This window comes from Peromyscus maniculatus, chromosome 16 (assembly GCF_049852395.1).
Source record: "Peromyscus maniculatus bairdii isolate BWxNUB_F1_BW_parent chromosome 16, HU_Pman_BW_mat_3.1, whole genome shotgun sequence".
Classification (NCBI taxonomy): Eukaryota; Metazoa; Chordata; class Mammalia; order Rodentia; family Cricetidae; genus Peromyscus; species Peromyscus maniculatus.
In genome coordinates, this window is record NC_134867.1 from 52,903,549 (window position 1) to 52,918,857 (window position 15,309).

At 44.6% G+C, this 15,309-nt stretch overlaps 1 protein-coding gene across 2 annotated transcripts in view; it reads left to right on the forward strand.

The window, feature by feature from the left end:
* The window catches only part of Ccdc170 (coiled-coil domain containing 170), an 84,346-nt gene extending 71,309 nt beyond the window's left edge, over positions 1-13,037 (forward strand). For both annotated transcript variants that reach the window (XM_076552826.1, XM_015996806.3), the window contains 3 exons: positions 32-274; positions 7,785-8,021; positions 10,711-13,037. In XM_076552826.1, coding sequence (XP_076408941.1) covers positions 32-274; positions 7,785-8,021; positions 10,711-10,911 — 681 coding nt within the window. In that variant the 3' untranslated portion in view covers positions 10,912-13,037. The remainder of the gene's footprint in view (positions 1-31; positions 275-7,784; positions 8,022-10,710) is intronic.
* Positions 13,038-15,309: the final 2,272 nt, after the last annotated feature.

Below are 15,309 nucleotides of genomic sequence, written 5' to 3' on the forward strand. Positions count from 1 at the left end.
AAAAAAAAAAAATCCTCTTGTATCAAACCAGCTAAGGACTCAGAAAGAAAGGCTGGAGAGCAGAGAAGTGCATATGAACCTCCTTCGGCAGAAAATTACCCAGCTGCAGCAGGAGAAGCAGGCACACACAGCCTTGGCTCTGGAGAGGGATGAGGCTCATCTCGCTGTCAGGAAGCTGGAGAAGAAGGTGGAGAGGATGCAGAAGGAGCTGAGTGCGTGTCGGGAACACAACACTGAGCTCAAAGCCAAGTTGGCTGACACCAACGAACTCAAGGCAAGTGTGTGGCTCCTTTCTCTGTTTTCTTTCTGCCAATGCACACCCAAGTGTACACTAAGGAATGGCACCCTTGAGTCAGGCGTGGCTGTGCGTGCCTGTAATACCAGCACTTGGGAGGTAGACGCAAGTAGATCAGGAGTCCAGAGTCACTCTTGTTACACAGACAATTCAAGGCCAGCCTGGGTTATATGTATTTTCCTCAAACAAAAGAGGAAAAAAGGTGGAGCTGCCGAGATGGCTCAGTGTGTAAAGTCTCATTCTGAAGTGGTGTGACACATGTCTGGGGCCTTTCCTAGGGAAATTCCCATGTCTCTGGGGTCTGCTGTTTCAATAGTCCGAAAGATTGAGAGACCCAAATGTCTCTGTAGAGTATCGTCATTTCCAGCAGGCCAGTTACAGAAATCTTCATTAAGCAGGAATTTGTTTAGGACGGGATGAGAAAATAGAAGCTCTACTTACTGAGAATCAGAGTTTTGTCTTAGGGTTACCATTGTCATGAAGAAACACCATGACCAAAAGTAAGTCGAGGAGGAAAGGGTTTATTTGGCTTACAATTCCTTCTCACAGTTCATCATTAAAGGCGGTCAGGGCAGGGAGCTGGAGGCAGGAGCTGATGCAGAGGCCATGGAGGGATGCTGCTTATTGGCTTGCTCCTCTTGGCTTGCTCAGCCTGCTTTTTATGGCACCCAGGACCACCGGCCCAGGGCTGGCCCCACCCATGGTGAGCTGGACCCTTCTCCACCAATCACTAATTAAGAAAATGTCCCACAGGCTTGCCTACAGCTTCATCTTATGAAAGTATTTTCTTAATTGTGGCTTCATTCTCTCTGATGTCTCTAGCTTATGTAAAGCTGACATAAAACTAGCCAGTACAAAAACATACCATAGAAGAGGCCCACAGACAGGGGAGGTGGAGGGATTCTGCTGTAATACATGTCTGACATAGTTCAGTTCTGGATTTTTCCTTAGCAATTTCCCTCTTGTTCAGGGAAGGTTCATTTTATTTATTTATTTTGTTTGTATGCAGGAACTTCACATTATTGGAAGACACCTACCCACATTAGCTAGAACAATCTGGCGAAATTGAAATAGGCTTGGAGTCTCAGTTATAATTGTAGCATCTCGCTGGGCGGTGGTGGCGCACGCCTTTAATCCCAGCACCCAGGAAGCAGAGGTAGGCAGATCTCTGTTAGTTCTAGGCCAGCCTGGTCTACCGAGCGAGTTCTAGGATAGCCAGAGCTGTTACATAGAGAAATCCTGTCTTGAAAAAAAATAATTATAGCATCTTAGAGGCTGATGCAGGAGGATTATACATTTGAGGACATCATTGGCTACATAATGGGAGTCTGTCTAGGCAAAACAAAGTGAAACAAAACCAAAACCACCTATCTACTTTTAATATCATCTGCAAATATCCTCCAGGAAGCATCTAGAACACCATTTTATCAAATACCTGGACATCATGGCCCAGCCAAGTTGATGTATAGCATTAACCGTTGTAAATCTTTTTGATGGGTGAATAATAATCCATTACATCGATGTACCACTTTCTGTTTGTCCATTTAGAATTTAATGGACATTCAAGTTGTTTCTACCTTGGGGATGTTACCAATAAAGCTGCTATGAACATTTGAGTTCCAGCTCTCATGTACATTCCCATGTCCATTGCAAACTAAGGCTGAAGACCTTGACTTCAGGTTATCTGAATATCTCCTTGTAAGACCCATGCATTAAGCTTTCTTGAGTTCTAGACAGAGAAAAAACAAAATCCTTTCCAGACGAACTGTTAAATTTTAAACCATTGAAAATTATCTTGGCGTGCAAACCTAAGTATTATGGAAATATTTTTTGAAAGACAGAACTATTTTTGCATAGATCTCCCTTCTTGTGTTAAATTTAGAAAAATTCTATGATGTCATTTAAGACTACATGGATTTGTCAATTGTATTACATTTTTTACCATTATGAAACCAAAACTGATTGAGAAATCAAAGGATTAAAACTCCAAACTAAGAAATGAATGATATTAATTCAGTATAACTGATGATGTTGTTTTACTAAAATCATCATTGACAAGAATGTGTGGCGCCAGTTGCGGCTTTCAAGTTTGTCCTGCCTATGAATTCTCCCTGCATGATGAGGTGTGTTCTACCACATGCTTCATTTTACCAGTGTGAACCTTCTTACACACACGGTGATATAGTTTGGCCTTAAGTTTGCGTGGATGTATGGTTGATGAACTAACTGTACCTTTGTTCTTTTCTCATTAACCTGGGGTTACTAAAGTAGTGTCCCTATATCACCGTATAAGAAATGCAGGCCCAGAAATCTTGTGGCAGAATTCTAGAGGATGTAGAAGAGGCTTTGTGTAACCTCTCTATAGCCAGATACTTCACAGCCTGCTGCAAATATAATCATTTTCTAGGGAATATATTGAGACACCCCATAATGCCAGTGGCTCAGACAGGAAGGATGTTAATTACTGTTTCACTGAGAAGAATCAAGGAGCTGGGGTGGTAACTCAATGGTAGTGTGCTTGCCTTGCATGTATGGGCCTCAGGAAAACCCTCAGCACTGATGGTGTGTGTGTGTGTGTGTGTGTGTGTGTGTGTGTGTTTGTGTATGTGTGTGTAAGGGAATGGGCATGCCACATTTAGAAGGACATGTCAATGGTCCTCAGAAGTCTGGCTTATTCTGATTTCAACTTGAGCATCCTAACCAATGCTTTCATTATCTCTCACCCTAAGTCCCATGTAGTTTCTGGGGCTCCAGCCTCATTCCAGGTATTAGCTAGGAGGAAGGCCTAAAGGACAACCTGTTGGCTAGTTTCTGGGAATGATGTAACAGCTCTGTCTCCATTGTCCAGAACTTAGTTTCTTGACTTTGTTTAAATGAGATCAGCCTAAGGAGTAGGTCTTCATTCTGGCTAGTGAGAAAGAATGGGAGACCAGCTGTCTGGAGGAGAACCTCAGCTGTCCGCTGTGGCCAACCCTTGTAGGACCCAGGTTCCAAAATCAGCTCCAAAAACTCAGGGGAGAGCCATGTGTAGCTCAAGTTTTTCTGTGTCCCACCCAGTCCACAGCCGCTCAGACCCAAGTAAACACACAGAGGCTTATATTAATTAAAACTGCTTGGCCATTAGCTCAGGCTAACTACTGACTAGCTCTTACACTTAAACTCAGCCCATTTTCGTTAACCTATATGTTGCCACGTGTTCCGTGGCTTTAACCTGTGTGCCATTACATGCTGCTCCCTGGACGGCAGGCTGGTGTCTCCTGACTCAGCCTTCCTCTTCCCAGAATTCTCCTCTCTGCTTATCCTGCCTATATTTCCTGCCAGGCTACTAGCCAACCAGCATTTTATTTACCAACCAATCAGAGCAACACATATTCATAGCGTATAGAAAGACATCCACAGCAGCCACGAGTGTTCCTTTGTGGTCTCTCAGAAAGCACCAGAGCAGACAGTAGCCTTCAGCCACAGGCAAAGCTTGCTTCTTTTTCTGACTTTTCCCATATATCCCCTATACGGAAGTTGCTCCCCATGTTCCTTCCCCATGGACATGGCTACCACCCAGCCAGTGTAGCCCTTACTCACCTTCCCTGGAGTCAGCTCCATTCTACAGTAATCCTGATCTCCTGGATTGCTTTTCTCACTGTGCACAGTGAACAGGGCCTGCAAAGGCAGACTGCTTTTTGTGGTGAGGGTAACTATACTTTGCCAGTTCCCAGAGTGTGGGCTGCTAGGGACAAGGAGGGGAGAGAGACCGAACAGTTGAATGTCTCCCCTACATAGCTGTATCTTTGTGGACACAGCATGTTTTGGCCATCAGGACACTCCAGAACAGTGGCTTTCAGCCTGTGGGCTGAAATGCTAAGAAGGTAGAAAGACACAGATCCATAACAGTAGCAAACTGACAGTTAGGAAGTAGCAACGAAAGTAACTTTATGGTTGGGGGTCACCACTGCAGGAGGAACTGTATTAAAGGGCCACAGCATTAGGAAGGTTGAGAACCACCGCTTTAGAACTTTGCAGCCCTACTTCATGCAGACTCATGCACTCTGCTTGATGCCTGTCAGGGTTTTTTCAGTGAACTGTCTTTAACAACTGCAGCTGAGCAATTAGACCCTAGGGTCAGCCAACATGGAAGAGTTCAGATTTAATCACCTTTCCTGTCTGGGCCTTTGACACTTATGTATAAGAGGGAATTGCCCACCAGATTGCACAGTTCTTTCCTGGGAAGCAGACAGCACACAGTGTTCGCCACCAGTGGCACCCTGGGAACCTTCCCCATCCTAGCTGGACTCTTGATGATACATCAATCTTGTTTATAGCCAGTTCTGTCCTGCTGGAGGAAAATTAGAGGCCAATTGCTTGCTGAACTCTGGGCTGCTCTGAGAAGTTCCCTCAAGGGGATTAGGAAACCAACTTAGTCCCACCCCACGCCCAGGAATCTGTTGTTGGTTTGATTTCACAGTCTCCGTCATTCTTGCTGGCTCCCAGCTCCGTCCTGGTGGCTTGACTTGGCACTCCCTTCCTTCGGATCCAAGCAGTCCTCTGAGCGAGGAGTGGTGATGTCCTCAGTGAGTTGTGTGTGGTTGACATGGACACAGCCATCTAAGGACCTTAATGCCTCAGCCCATGGGAGAGGTAAGGCCTTCCCTGGTGAGGCTCAGAGAGATGGGAAAGCCTTTCTGTGGTCTGAGTGCCAATGTGGACAGTGAATGCAGAAAATGTCCACTGTAGCTTTCTCCCCCAGGTGTTTATTGCCTGAAAACTGCTCCTTCCAGAGACTGTTCCTACGGAGATTAGGAACACATGCCTCCTTAGTCATTGGTATATAATAACTCTGCTCCTTGTTTATCTGTATGTAATAACCCCACCTCCATGTTCAGCTGTGTGCAATAACCTCACCTCTCTGTTTATGTAATACACATGCTAAGCGTCTGGGTGCTGTGACTTCTCCATCTGAGAGTCCTGACCACTTGATCTAGATGCATGCCCATGTATTTGCCGCTTCCTCATTCCCTGGTTGCCCTGAGTCAGGGTTCTGGGACTTAAGTTATACAGGGACATGGCACCTCTGGGGCGTGAAAAGGCCTCTGATTATTCAGAGTCCTCTCCTGTTTCTTCTCATTAGGACTGTCTCCAAGCTGTGACCTGTCACTTCTGGTAGACATTTCACCATGTTTTCTCAATCTGAACAGAAAGCTGAATGTATCCATTCCAGTAATGCAAGGTTTCATACTCAAAATACCAATCCCAACAGCTTTGTGATTGGGCACAGCTTTTCTCTGCAATAATGATGTAGCATGAATGCTAAGAATCTGTGTTTTAACAGGTAATGCCTTTTTTTTTCCCCCAAGGCAGGGTTTTTCTGTATATCCCTGGCTGTCTAGGAATTCACTCTGTAGACCAGGCTGGCCTTGAACTCACAGAGCTCTACCTGCCTTTGCCTTCTGAGTGCTGAGATTAAAGGCATGTGTCACCACCAAATGGAGAATAATGATTTTGTTTTAAAGTTTGATAGGTGTTTAATTCATGAGTTTACCCAACTTGAAAAATTTTTGATAGTCTATACAATATATTATTTGAAGTAATATGTTTAGGTCATCTATAAATAAATATACATATTCCCTTTTTGTGGGATCTTTAATCAATATAATTCTTTCCCAACTTTTGGCTTTGAAAAGAAGTCTTCTTAAATTGATTTGAAGTGTGTGTGTGTGTGTGTGTGTGTGTGTGTGTGTGTGTGTGTGTGTATTTGGTGGAACTAGAGGTCAGAATGAGAGCCTTATGCATGTTGATCAAGAGCTATACCACTGAGATATATTCAAAGTCCTTTTAAAACCTTTGTGTTTTGAGACAGGGTCTTGCTAAGCTGTCTACATGGGCCTTGAACTCAATCTGTAGGCCAGACATATCTCAAAGTTGGCAATTCTCCTGCCTCAGTTTCCCAAATAACTGACAATGAAGATCTGTGTCACTAGGGCCAGTGAAAAATTTCAACTCTATAGAACAAGTGCCAATAATAGTATAATGGATATTCTTTTACCCTTTGTGGTAACATTTGATTGATTACTATATTTTACAAAAGAGAATGAGAGATTTAATTTCCTTGAATCACGGGGAAGTACATTTTGACATACCACCCCTTAATAACATCCCCAAGTTTCTTTTTAAAAAACAAAGTCATTCTCACCATAATGGAATTAGCCATTCAGGAATTATCAGTGAGACACTCTTTGGACACACTGGATTTGGCAGGAAGTAACTTTCAAAATGTGGTTTTGACAACATGGGATCCATGAGTGATCACCAATGTTGGTTCCTGCAGACCTGGGCGTTTCCCATCTTAAGTACCTGCTCAGCCATTTCACTCACTCCTTTCTCTGTGCTGCCTTCACCCCAGTGGCAGGCACTTTACTTCCTGTCTATTCCCAGAGCTGTAGAAGGTATTCTTTTGCCCTCTGGACTGTGAGTTCAAAGCTGCTGTCAGAGTCCCAAGAGAGTTCATATCACTCTAGAGCCGGTTCAGTGGCTGTGAGGTCAAGCATGTCTACCATTGACCTCTTTCTGTTTAGATAAGTATCTTCGTCTTTGAGTGTCATAACAATATGCGACAAGCTGGGTGGCTTATAAACAACAGAAATGTAGCTCTCGGATCTCTAGGGGCTGGAAGGCCCCAGGGCAAGGTGCCAGCAGATTTGATGTCTGCTTTATCTTAGCTATGTCCTCATATAGTGTTAGGGGCAGAAGCTCCACCTGTTTTACCGGGACATCCAAATGCCTTGTTTCTGTGTCTTATGAGGGCATCTTAGTCACTGTTCTACTGTGTGAAGAGGCAACTCTTATAAAAGGAAGCATTTAATTGGAGGCTTGCTTACAGTTCCAGAGACTTAATCCATTATCATCATGGTGTGGAGCATGGTGGCATGCAGACAGGTGGTAGAGCAGTTTCTGAGAGCTTTACATCCTGGTCTGCAGGCAGAGAGAGAGAGAGAGAGAGAGAGAGAGAGAGAACCTGGGCCTGGCTTGGGCCTTTGCCTCACATTCATTAGTGGTGTCTAGAGACACTTCTGGTAACGGCTGATGGAGAGTCGAGGCTTGCTGATGGGCTCCCCTGTGACACCATTAGAAGACCGGGCATTCAACCGCTGCTATCGTTTGTCTGCAAGGCACAGGGACCCACTGGTTAGCATAGAAAGTCCAACTTGCTCATAGGCTTTATTTTAGCGATCTCACTTCAGAACCATGTTGTCTGCAATTTTATTGAGTTGATCTCCCAAATAAGTGTACTCTGTTTTATCATTCATAAGCTACAGTGACTGAGGCCATGCTTGTCCAGTTTATGCTCTTCTGCAAGGTCTTTGTAGCCGCTTGGGATGAAGTCCATTCTTTATTCATAGAACAATTAAGTGAGTTCCATTGACTTCCCAGCTGTTGTTGTATACAGTTCTCCTAAAGAAGAACAAGGGAAATGAACCTCATCCTCTTGACTCCTTAGATTAAAACTTTGGAACAGACCAAAGCCATCGAAGATTTAAATAAAGCCCGAGACAAGCTGGAGAAGACGAAGGAGAAAGCAGAGCAAAAGCTTATGTCGGTCAAGTCCGAGCTGGAGACGACGGAGCAGGAGGCTAAAGAGCACAAGGAGAGGACCAGGGCCATGACAGAGGTGGTCACCAGTGAGCTGAGGACCCTGAGGAAGACTCTGGAAGAAGCTGAGAGGAGAGAACAGCAGGTAGATAAAAATCTGCTGGTGGGATCCTCCTCAGGACGTGACAGGGTGCCTTAAAAGCTGCATGAGACGTCACATACTGAGCGATACAGATGGCTTTGGGAATGGGTGTGCCATCCTGTGCAGGGTCACCCTCAGCTCCCCTGTGCCATTCTAACTTTAGTTTATGTGCTGCCAATGAGAGCATCATTCACACATTTCTCCCAACACAATTTGTAAAGCTTTCTGTATCATTTCAACAGTTCCGCCCACTCCCCCTGCCTCTCTTTTGGCCAATAATCATTATGAGTTTCTTGGCCAAGAAAAACAATTCATATTTGCATGGCATAGACTATAAGCAAGAAAAAGAAATTAATGTGCTTATCAAAGCAATAGAGAGCCAGTGTGGACCTAGCTTCTGGTGGTGATGGGATGTTTTAAATTGTGTTTGATAATTGCCTCTGGAGATTGCCTCGTCGCACTTCGTTTATGGTTAAGCAGGGTTTGGGACTCATAGGAAAGCTTTATCTCCCCCAGAGATCAGTTGCAGGAAAAAGTCTCCAACCTCAAACAGTGGCACCCAGACTTCATGGTTGACCAAGCGCAGATGTAGGCCATAAAAAAGTACACATCAGCTGTCTGGCTGCAAGGAGGAGCATTTTATCTCCTGAGCACATCAGGTCAGACATAAAGAACTCTGTCCCGGGCAGTCTGACCCCTACTGCCGTTGACTAGCGTGTCACTTTCTGAAGCTGAAAGGGCAGAGAATGGACTCTGCTCCTAGGATTTTTTTTTTTCCCCTACTCTGCTTTGGCTCATGTGTCAGGCAGAGCTGGGAAGAGCTAAACCGTAAGAGCAAGTGTTCTCAGGAAGAAAACATCTCAGGAATTGTGAGTTTTGGCCGCATTCAAAAGGGTGGGAAAGTTTGAGAGAAGCTCTTGCCTTTGAGAGGCGAGGCTGGTGCCTTATTCTATTTAGGTGCTTTCACCAACCATGGGAAATGGAGCAGTTTGTATGCAGGGCAGTTCTTTCTCTTAGGTCTAGGGCTGGAGATTTAAGGTCAAGACGTCAGCAGATTGGGTATCAGGCTTACAAATGATGTCTTCACGAACCCTCAAACGGTCAAAGTTCTCTGGGGCCTCATTGATAAGGGCACTAAGTCTATCTTGGAGAGTCCACCATGGTGACCTTATCCAAGCCTAATTACCCCAGAAATCCCCTTCTCCCAGTACCATCACACTGAGGATTATGTCTCAATATACACTTTGGGGGTGGGGTGTGCAAGGAAGAAAAGCTTTCTTGGTCCCATGCTGGACCATTCTCGGGAAGGAAGTTGGGGATAAATGTTTGGATGGTGTTCTGATGATACTCCGTCTACAGGTTGGATCTCATCTTTTCTGAAATGGAAGGTATTTAGTGAGGGCTTGTCTTGATGATACCCCCATTTTGCCTGTGTTAGTTCAGGGCCACAGAAACGACCCTAGAAGAGCATGAAGAGAGGAGGTGCCCACTCTAACCACTGCCCTGGTTTCTACTTTCCTCTTTCTTGATGGACACCTAGCTACCTCAGTGTTAGAACTATACACGGAGTCAGCTGTCTTTGCAAGGTAGTTTGAGAAGGGCTGAGAAGCCCTCAGGTTTCCATCAGCTCCTCCTTTCTCTTTGAGTTTCAGAAATTCATTACCCAGTTAACATCCCAATGCAGAAATAGTTACCATTCATGGACAGGCTCACACCAACATTTGTGTAGCACTTTGTAGGCCCCAGGGCATGTACTCAGTTATCATTTCACTTGTCCCGGATGTCAGAACAGGCTTAGTGAAGGCAGACTCTCAGGGATGGTTGTTTCTTGGGGTTCTTGAATCTGTAGCAAATACACACATGTGTGGTTGATACAGTGTGCACCCCAATAAACTTATCTGGGGGTCAGAGAACAGAACAGCCACTATATTAAACATAGGCTTAGGCAGTGGTTGCACATGCTTTTAATTCTAGCATTCTGGAGGCAGAGATCCATCTGGATCTCTGTGAGTTCAAAGCTATACTGGAAACAGCCAGGCATGGTGACACATACCTTTAATCCCAGGAAGTGATGGCAGGAAGCAGAAAGTTATATAAGGCATGAGGACCAGGAACTAGGTCTTGTTAAGCTTTTAGGCTTCTGGCAGCAGTTCATCTGAGAGCCATTTGGATGAGGACGTAGAGGCTTCCAGTCTGATGAAACAAGATCAGCTGAGAAGTTATCGAGGTGAGGGTAGCTGTGGCTTATTCTGTTTCTCTGATCTTCCAGCGTTCACTTCAATACCTGGCTCTGGGTTTGTTTGTTTGTTTGTTTGTTTGTTTTTTTGGAGCTGAGGATCGAACCCAGGGCCTTGCACTTGCTAGGCAAGCGCTCTACCACTGAGCTAAATCCCCAACCTAGGGTTTGTTTTTATTGATAAGACCTTTTAAGATTCGTGCTACACATATGGCCACTTAACTCACAAGAGATTATGAAACTGCTGAAGCCCAGGGAATCTGCAGGGATTTTAGAAGTCACTTAGCAGGCAAGCCTCCTTATGCAGAATTTAGAAAACTCAGGCTAGAGTGGGTCATTTGCCTACCTCATGCAAATCTGGGCTTCCCGCTTTTGCTGTTGTTGTCATGTTTGACCTGGCAGCAGTGATGCATTTTTTTCTTTGCCAGCTAATGTATCTCTGCTTGATATCTGCAGCTGGTGGACTTCAGGGAGGTGATTTCCCAGATGCTGGGCTTGAACTTGACCTCTCTGGCGCTTCCTGACTATGAAATCATCAAATGTCTGGAAAGACTGATCCACTCACACCACCATCACTTCATGACCTGTGCCTGCCTCAAAGACATGACTGCTGAGCCAGAGAATTGCTCGCCATGCCACTTAGAACTTCTGCATTGACCGCTTGCCTCCTGGAGGGAGGAGAGGAGAGACGGGGGATGATTCTCAAGTGGTGCAGCTCAAAAATTCCTCATAGTTTTGAAGTTTGGCCAGCGTGCGTCAATTATAGACTTTGGTGGCACAGTGAGAATATATCATGGGAACAAAAGGTCTTCCAAAGGGCCATCCCTAGGGCCAGGAGACGGCTCAGCAGGTGAAAGCATTTGCTACGAAGCCCGACAACCTGAGTTCGATCCCTGGGACCCACACAGTAGAAGGAGACAATTGACTCTTGCAAGTTGTCCTCTGCCCCACACACAATCTCTGTTATACAAGTACACACACACACACACACACACACACACACACACACACACACACTAAATAAATATTAAAAAGTGCCAGTCCTAGTTAATATTCAGTACTAAAACCACCTATTGCTTCATTAGCTATAGGGCATTGGGACTCACAGGAATCCCCTAGGTTCATGCCTAGGTTGGGACATATGAGCACAGAGTTTAAAATGGCAGACTTTCTGACCTGGGGCATTACAGATGCCTTTGCATCTTAAGATAACCATGTGCAGAAGTGTTCTGAAAAATATTGTTTAAAATTATTTTATTTTTAGGGTTTTTTTTCTGTATGTGTGTGTGTGTGTGTGTGTGTGTGTGTGTGTGTGTGTGTGTGTAGGTGCAGGCAGAGAGCATAAGAGGGAGTCATATCCCTTGGTACTGGAGTTACAGGCAGTTGTAAAGCACTTGATGTGGGTGCTGGGAATTGAACTCAGGTCCTCTGCAAGAGTAGTAAGTGCTGTTAGCAACTGAGCCATTTCTCCAGTCCTGTAAAAATTTCTGTCTGTCTCTCTCTCTCTCTCTCTCTCTCTCTCTCTCTCTCTCTCTCTCTTTCTCTCTCTCTTATCTACATACATACAATTTGACGCATAATAATTGTACTTGTTTATAGATTTCTGAGTGGCATTTCAATCCATGCATACAATGTAATCAAGAGACCAGGGTAACATGGCAAAGTCGTAATGTCCTTACTACATGCTTTCCGAGGCCCGGAGACAGCTGTACTAACTCGGGGTTCTACGTGGTTAGTGTGGGAGCCAGGGTGTACAAAGCAGAGGCTGCGCCTCTTGTACTCTGCAGTCTCAGATTCTGCTCAGGTTTGATACTGGTGCGAATTGCTGGCATAAAGGAAGGGAGGCAACGTGACAGATAGTGACTCATTTGAATAACCATCCCATGGGTCTAAGGGCCGGTAGGAATGGTGGCTTTGAAAGTCTTAACAGGGCTGACCTCAGTTTTTGGGGTGGAGTCTCTTGTTGAACCTGGAGATCGGCTGCCTGTCACGGAGCTGCACCATCCGCCATCCTCCCGTCTCTCCAGGAAGAGTTATAACCACATGCACAATCACAGCCAGCCTTGGGCAGATCCAGCTGGGATCCGAACTCAGGTCCTCATGCTTGCATAGAACTCTTACCCACAGAGCCACCTCTCCAGCCTCATCTTGTATCTTTATGTGCCTCATTCAAGTAAACAAACAAACCAACACACTAAAAATCTTAATGCCTCACAACATCGAGGGAAATGAGAAGTATACAGCTAAATGTTAAGTCTGAGTCACAAACAAGGCATAAGCTGATTCAAGACAATGAGGGCTTATGGATACCTACTGGCCAGTTGTGAAGCTGGGAATGAGACTAGATATTGGTTTGAATGGGGAAAAAAGCATGAACATATTCTTGCAACCACTGAGCAAATGGGTCATCCAATTGTTTTACACGTTACACCGCTTCCCTCATGCCCAGTGGCATACACATGTAATCTCAGTCCCCAGGAGCTGGGCCAAAAGGATTGACACAAGTTTGAAGCCACTCTGGGCCACACAGTGAGTGAGGGCCAGCCTGGACTACAGAGTGAAACCCTATCTCAAACCAAGCTAGCAAGCAACCCATGGCTGACTATCCAGCTAGGCAAACCTCCTGCAACCCTAAACAAAACAAATAACCCTATTAGGCTGGCTTTAGCTCAAAACTCCTCAGGCCAGACTTTTATCTGTCTAAAGTGATAAGTGTGTTATGTTATTTTCCCTTTGACTGGTCATTAATTCCATGTCAGGGGGTCATATAAGAGACCAAACATAACCCATATTTGTTATAACTATACTTTATCATGTGAAATCACATTTCGTTTATCCAAAATCTATGGCGCAAGTGTGTAAATAACAACTCTTAATCCATATATTAATAATTCAATATGTTTGACTATATATCCTAGAGACATTAAGTGGAAAGGACAGATGGGATAAACATAAATAAATCCTGTGCCTACAGATAGTTCATGTACACAGTAACTGTTTGCTATTTGGACAAACTGAATATGTGTTAGTAAAGCCATTTCCTTCTCGTCAAAATGCTGGTTTCTGCTTTTCTCCCCTTTGTGCATGCATTCCAGAGTTGGCAGCTTAGCTTCACATTTCTGGGATAAGTTTTGTTTTTCTATAATATCCATGTATATTTTATATTGTCCAATAAAATGCGTTAGATTAATGTGACTTTTAGATAAGGTCTTAAAATATTTATTACTAACTCGTCTAACAAATGTACTCTCGGGGAATTGCTATTGAGGTTATTGTTCTGGTCACTGAGACATCTAAATATTTTCAGAAAACATCTCACAAAAAACTGTTCCCTTGGATCCATCTAAATTTCCAATCCATTCTTCCAGACTTCTGAGGAGGAGTGGCCAGTGATCCAGACCAGGGGGTGATGGGCTGACAGGCTGCTAGGGACATCTGTAATACTGATGTCCACAAGAACAGCATGCAAAAGAAGCATCTAAGTTTTACTGGGGTGACGTTTTATAGTGGCTAACCTTTAACCTAGAAGGCTTCTTCCAGTTTGTATGGTTGTGTTTAATTGGGGTTACCTTATAATGGGGCAACAATGTCTCTACTAGATACCAGAGACTAGCAAACAAAAAGACCAGTGTTAGGAATGGGGTACCTCTTCTAGAGCTGCTTGCCAGTGAGGCCTGATAGACCCCCCAAATATTATAGGCTGCCACCAATGCTCTTGGTTACTCTCCAGAACTTGATGGTAAGATCCGATTGCTGAAGACACCACATACATGAGTGAGAGGACATGGAGAAATCAAGCTGGTACTCAACTTGACCCTTCATCCCAATTGGCTAGGTTTCATAGTTCTGGAAGGTGCTCTGCATGCAACCAGAGGAGAAAAGTAATCCATCTCATCCAACTGTGAACCCTGTGAGCAACAATCATGACCAGTCTGGCAAGACATGCCCACTGGCACAAGAGTGACGTGACTGTCATGGGAATACCCAAGCACTTTCTGATTGGATTTAAGGGCCACTGTGCAAGATGAAATACGTGTGTGGCACCGATATCAGGAAACACCCTGGCTACCACATCCTAGTAACACTTTTTGTGTGTATACACACATGCGTCGTCTTCCCTTTTCCTAGTTTAGCTGAATCCCACTGCCTGTCAGGGCCCTCACATCCTTAGCAACCCATTCCCACCAGCTGATTGATCCTATTTCAAGTGTTTGCATCCTCACTGCCATTCATAGCTTATGCCCACCATCCTTAAACATATTCAGCTCTCTCCCCTCTTAAAACACATTGCCCCCTTTCCCTCGGAGCCCTCTCTCACCTTTCTAAGCTCTAGGGGAGAAGCTCCTACTATTGCCCTGATAAATGACCATGACCTATCACTATAGGTTAGTGCATCTCTCAACCCTTATCATGAAAGCTTCTTTTTGCAGTAGATGGAGATTAGGAGAGAGAACCCAAATTAGTTCAAGTGTAGAGAATGAGACTGTGGTGTAGATGTAACCAACTGTCTTATTAAATAAGAAACACAGAACCAATGTAAAAGAGAAAGCCAAGAGGTCAGAGCTCAGAGCTAAAATCTCACCCTTCCTCCTGCCGTGGTTCCAGCTTCCCGAAAGAGAGCTATTTCCCTGTGTGTAAGTCGTTTCATAGTCATTTGCCTTCTCATTGGTTGTAAACCCAAACACATGACTGCCTCGTCATTGTCTGTATGTACAGCCCCCCAGGTCTTAAAGGCATATGTCTCCAATGCTGGCTGTATCCCTGAACACACAGAGATCTATGGGATTAAAGGCGAGCGCCACCACCGCCACACTCTGTCTATGGCTCTAATAGCTCTGACCCCCGGGCAACTTTACTTATTAACATACAATCAAAATCACATTTCAGTACAATTAGATTACCACCACACTGTGGAGTGCTCAGGCCCTAATGGTGTACCAGTATCGCATGCCCTTCTCCCGAGGCTCAGGGATCCTTGTAGAAGAGGATGTGGATAGATTCTCAGAGCTAGAAGCAGTGGGTGATGTAGTATTTTAAGGTGTGTTATTTTTGTTC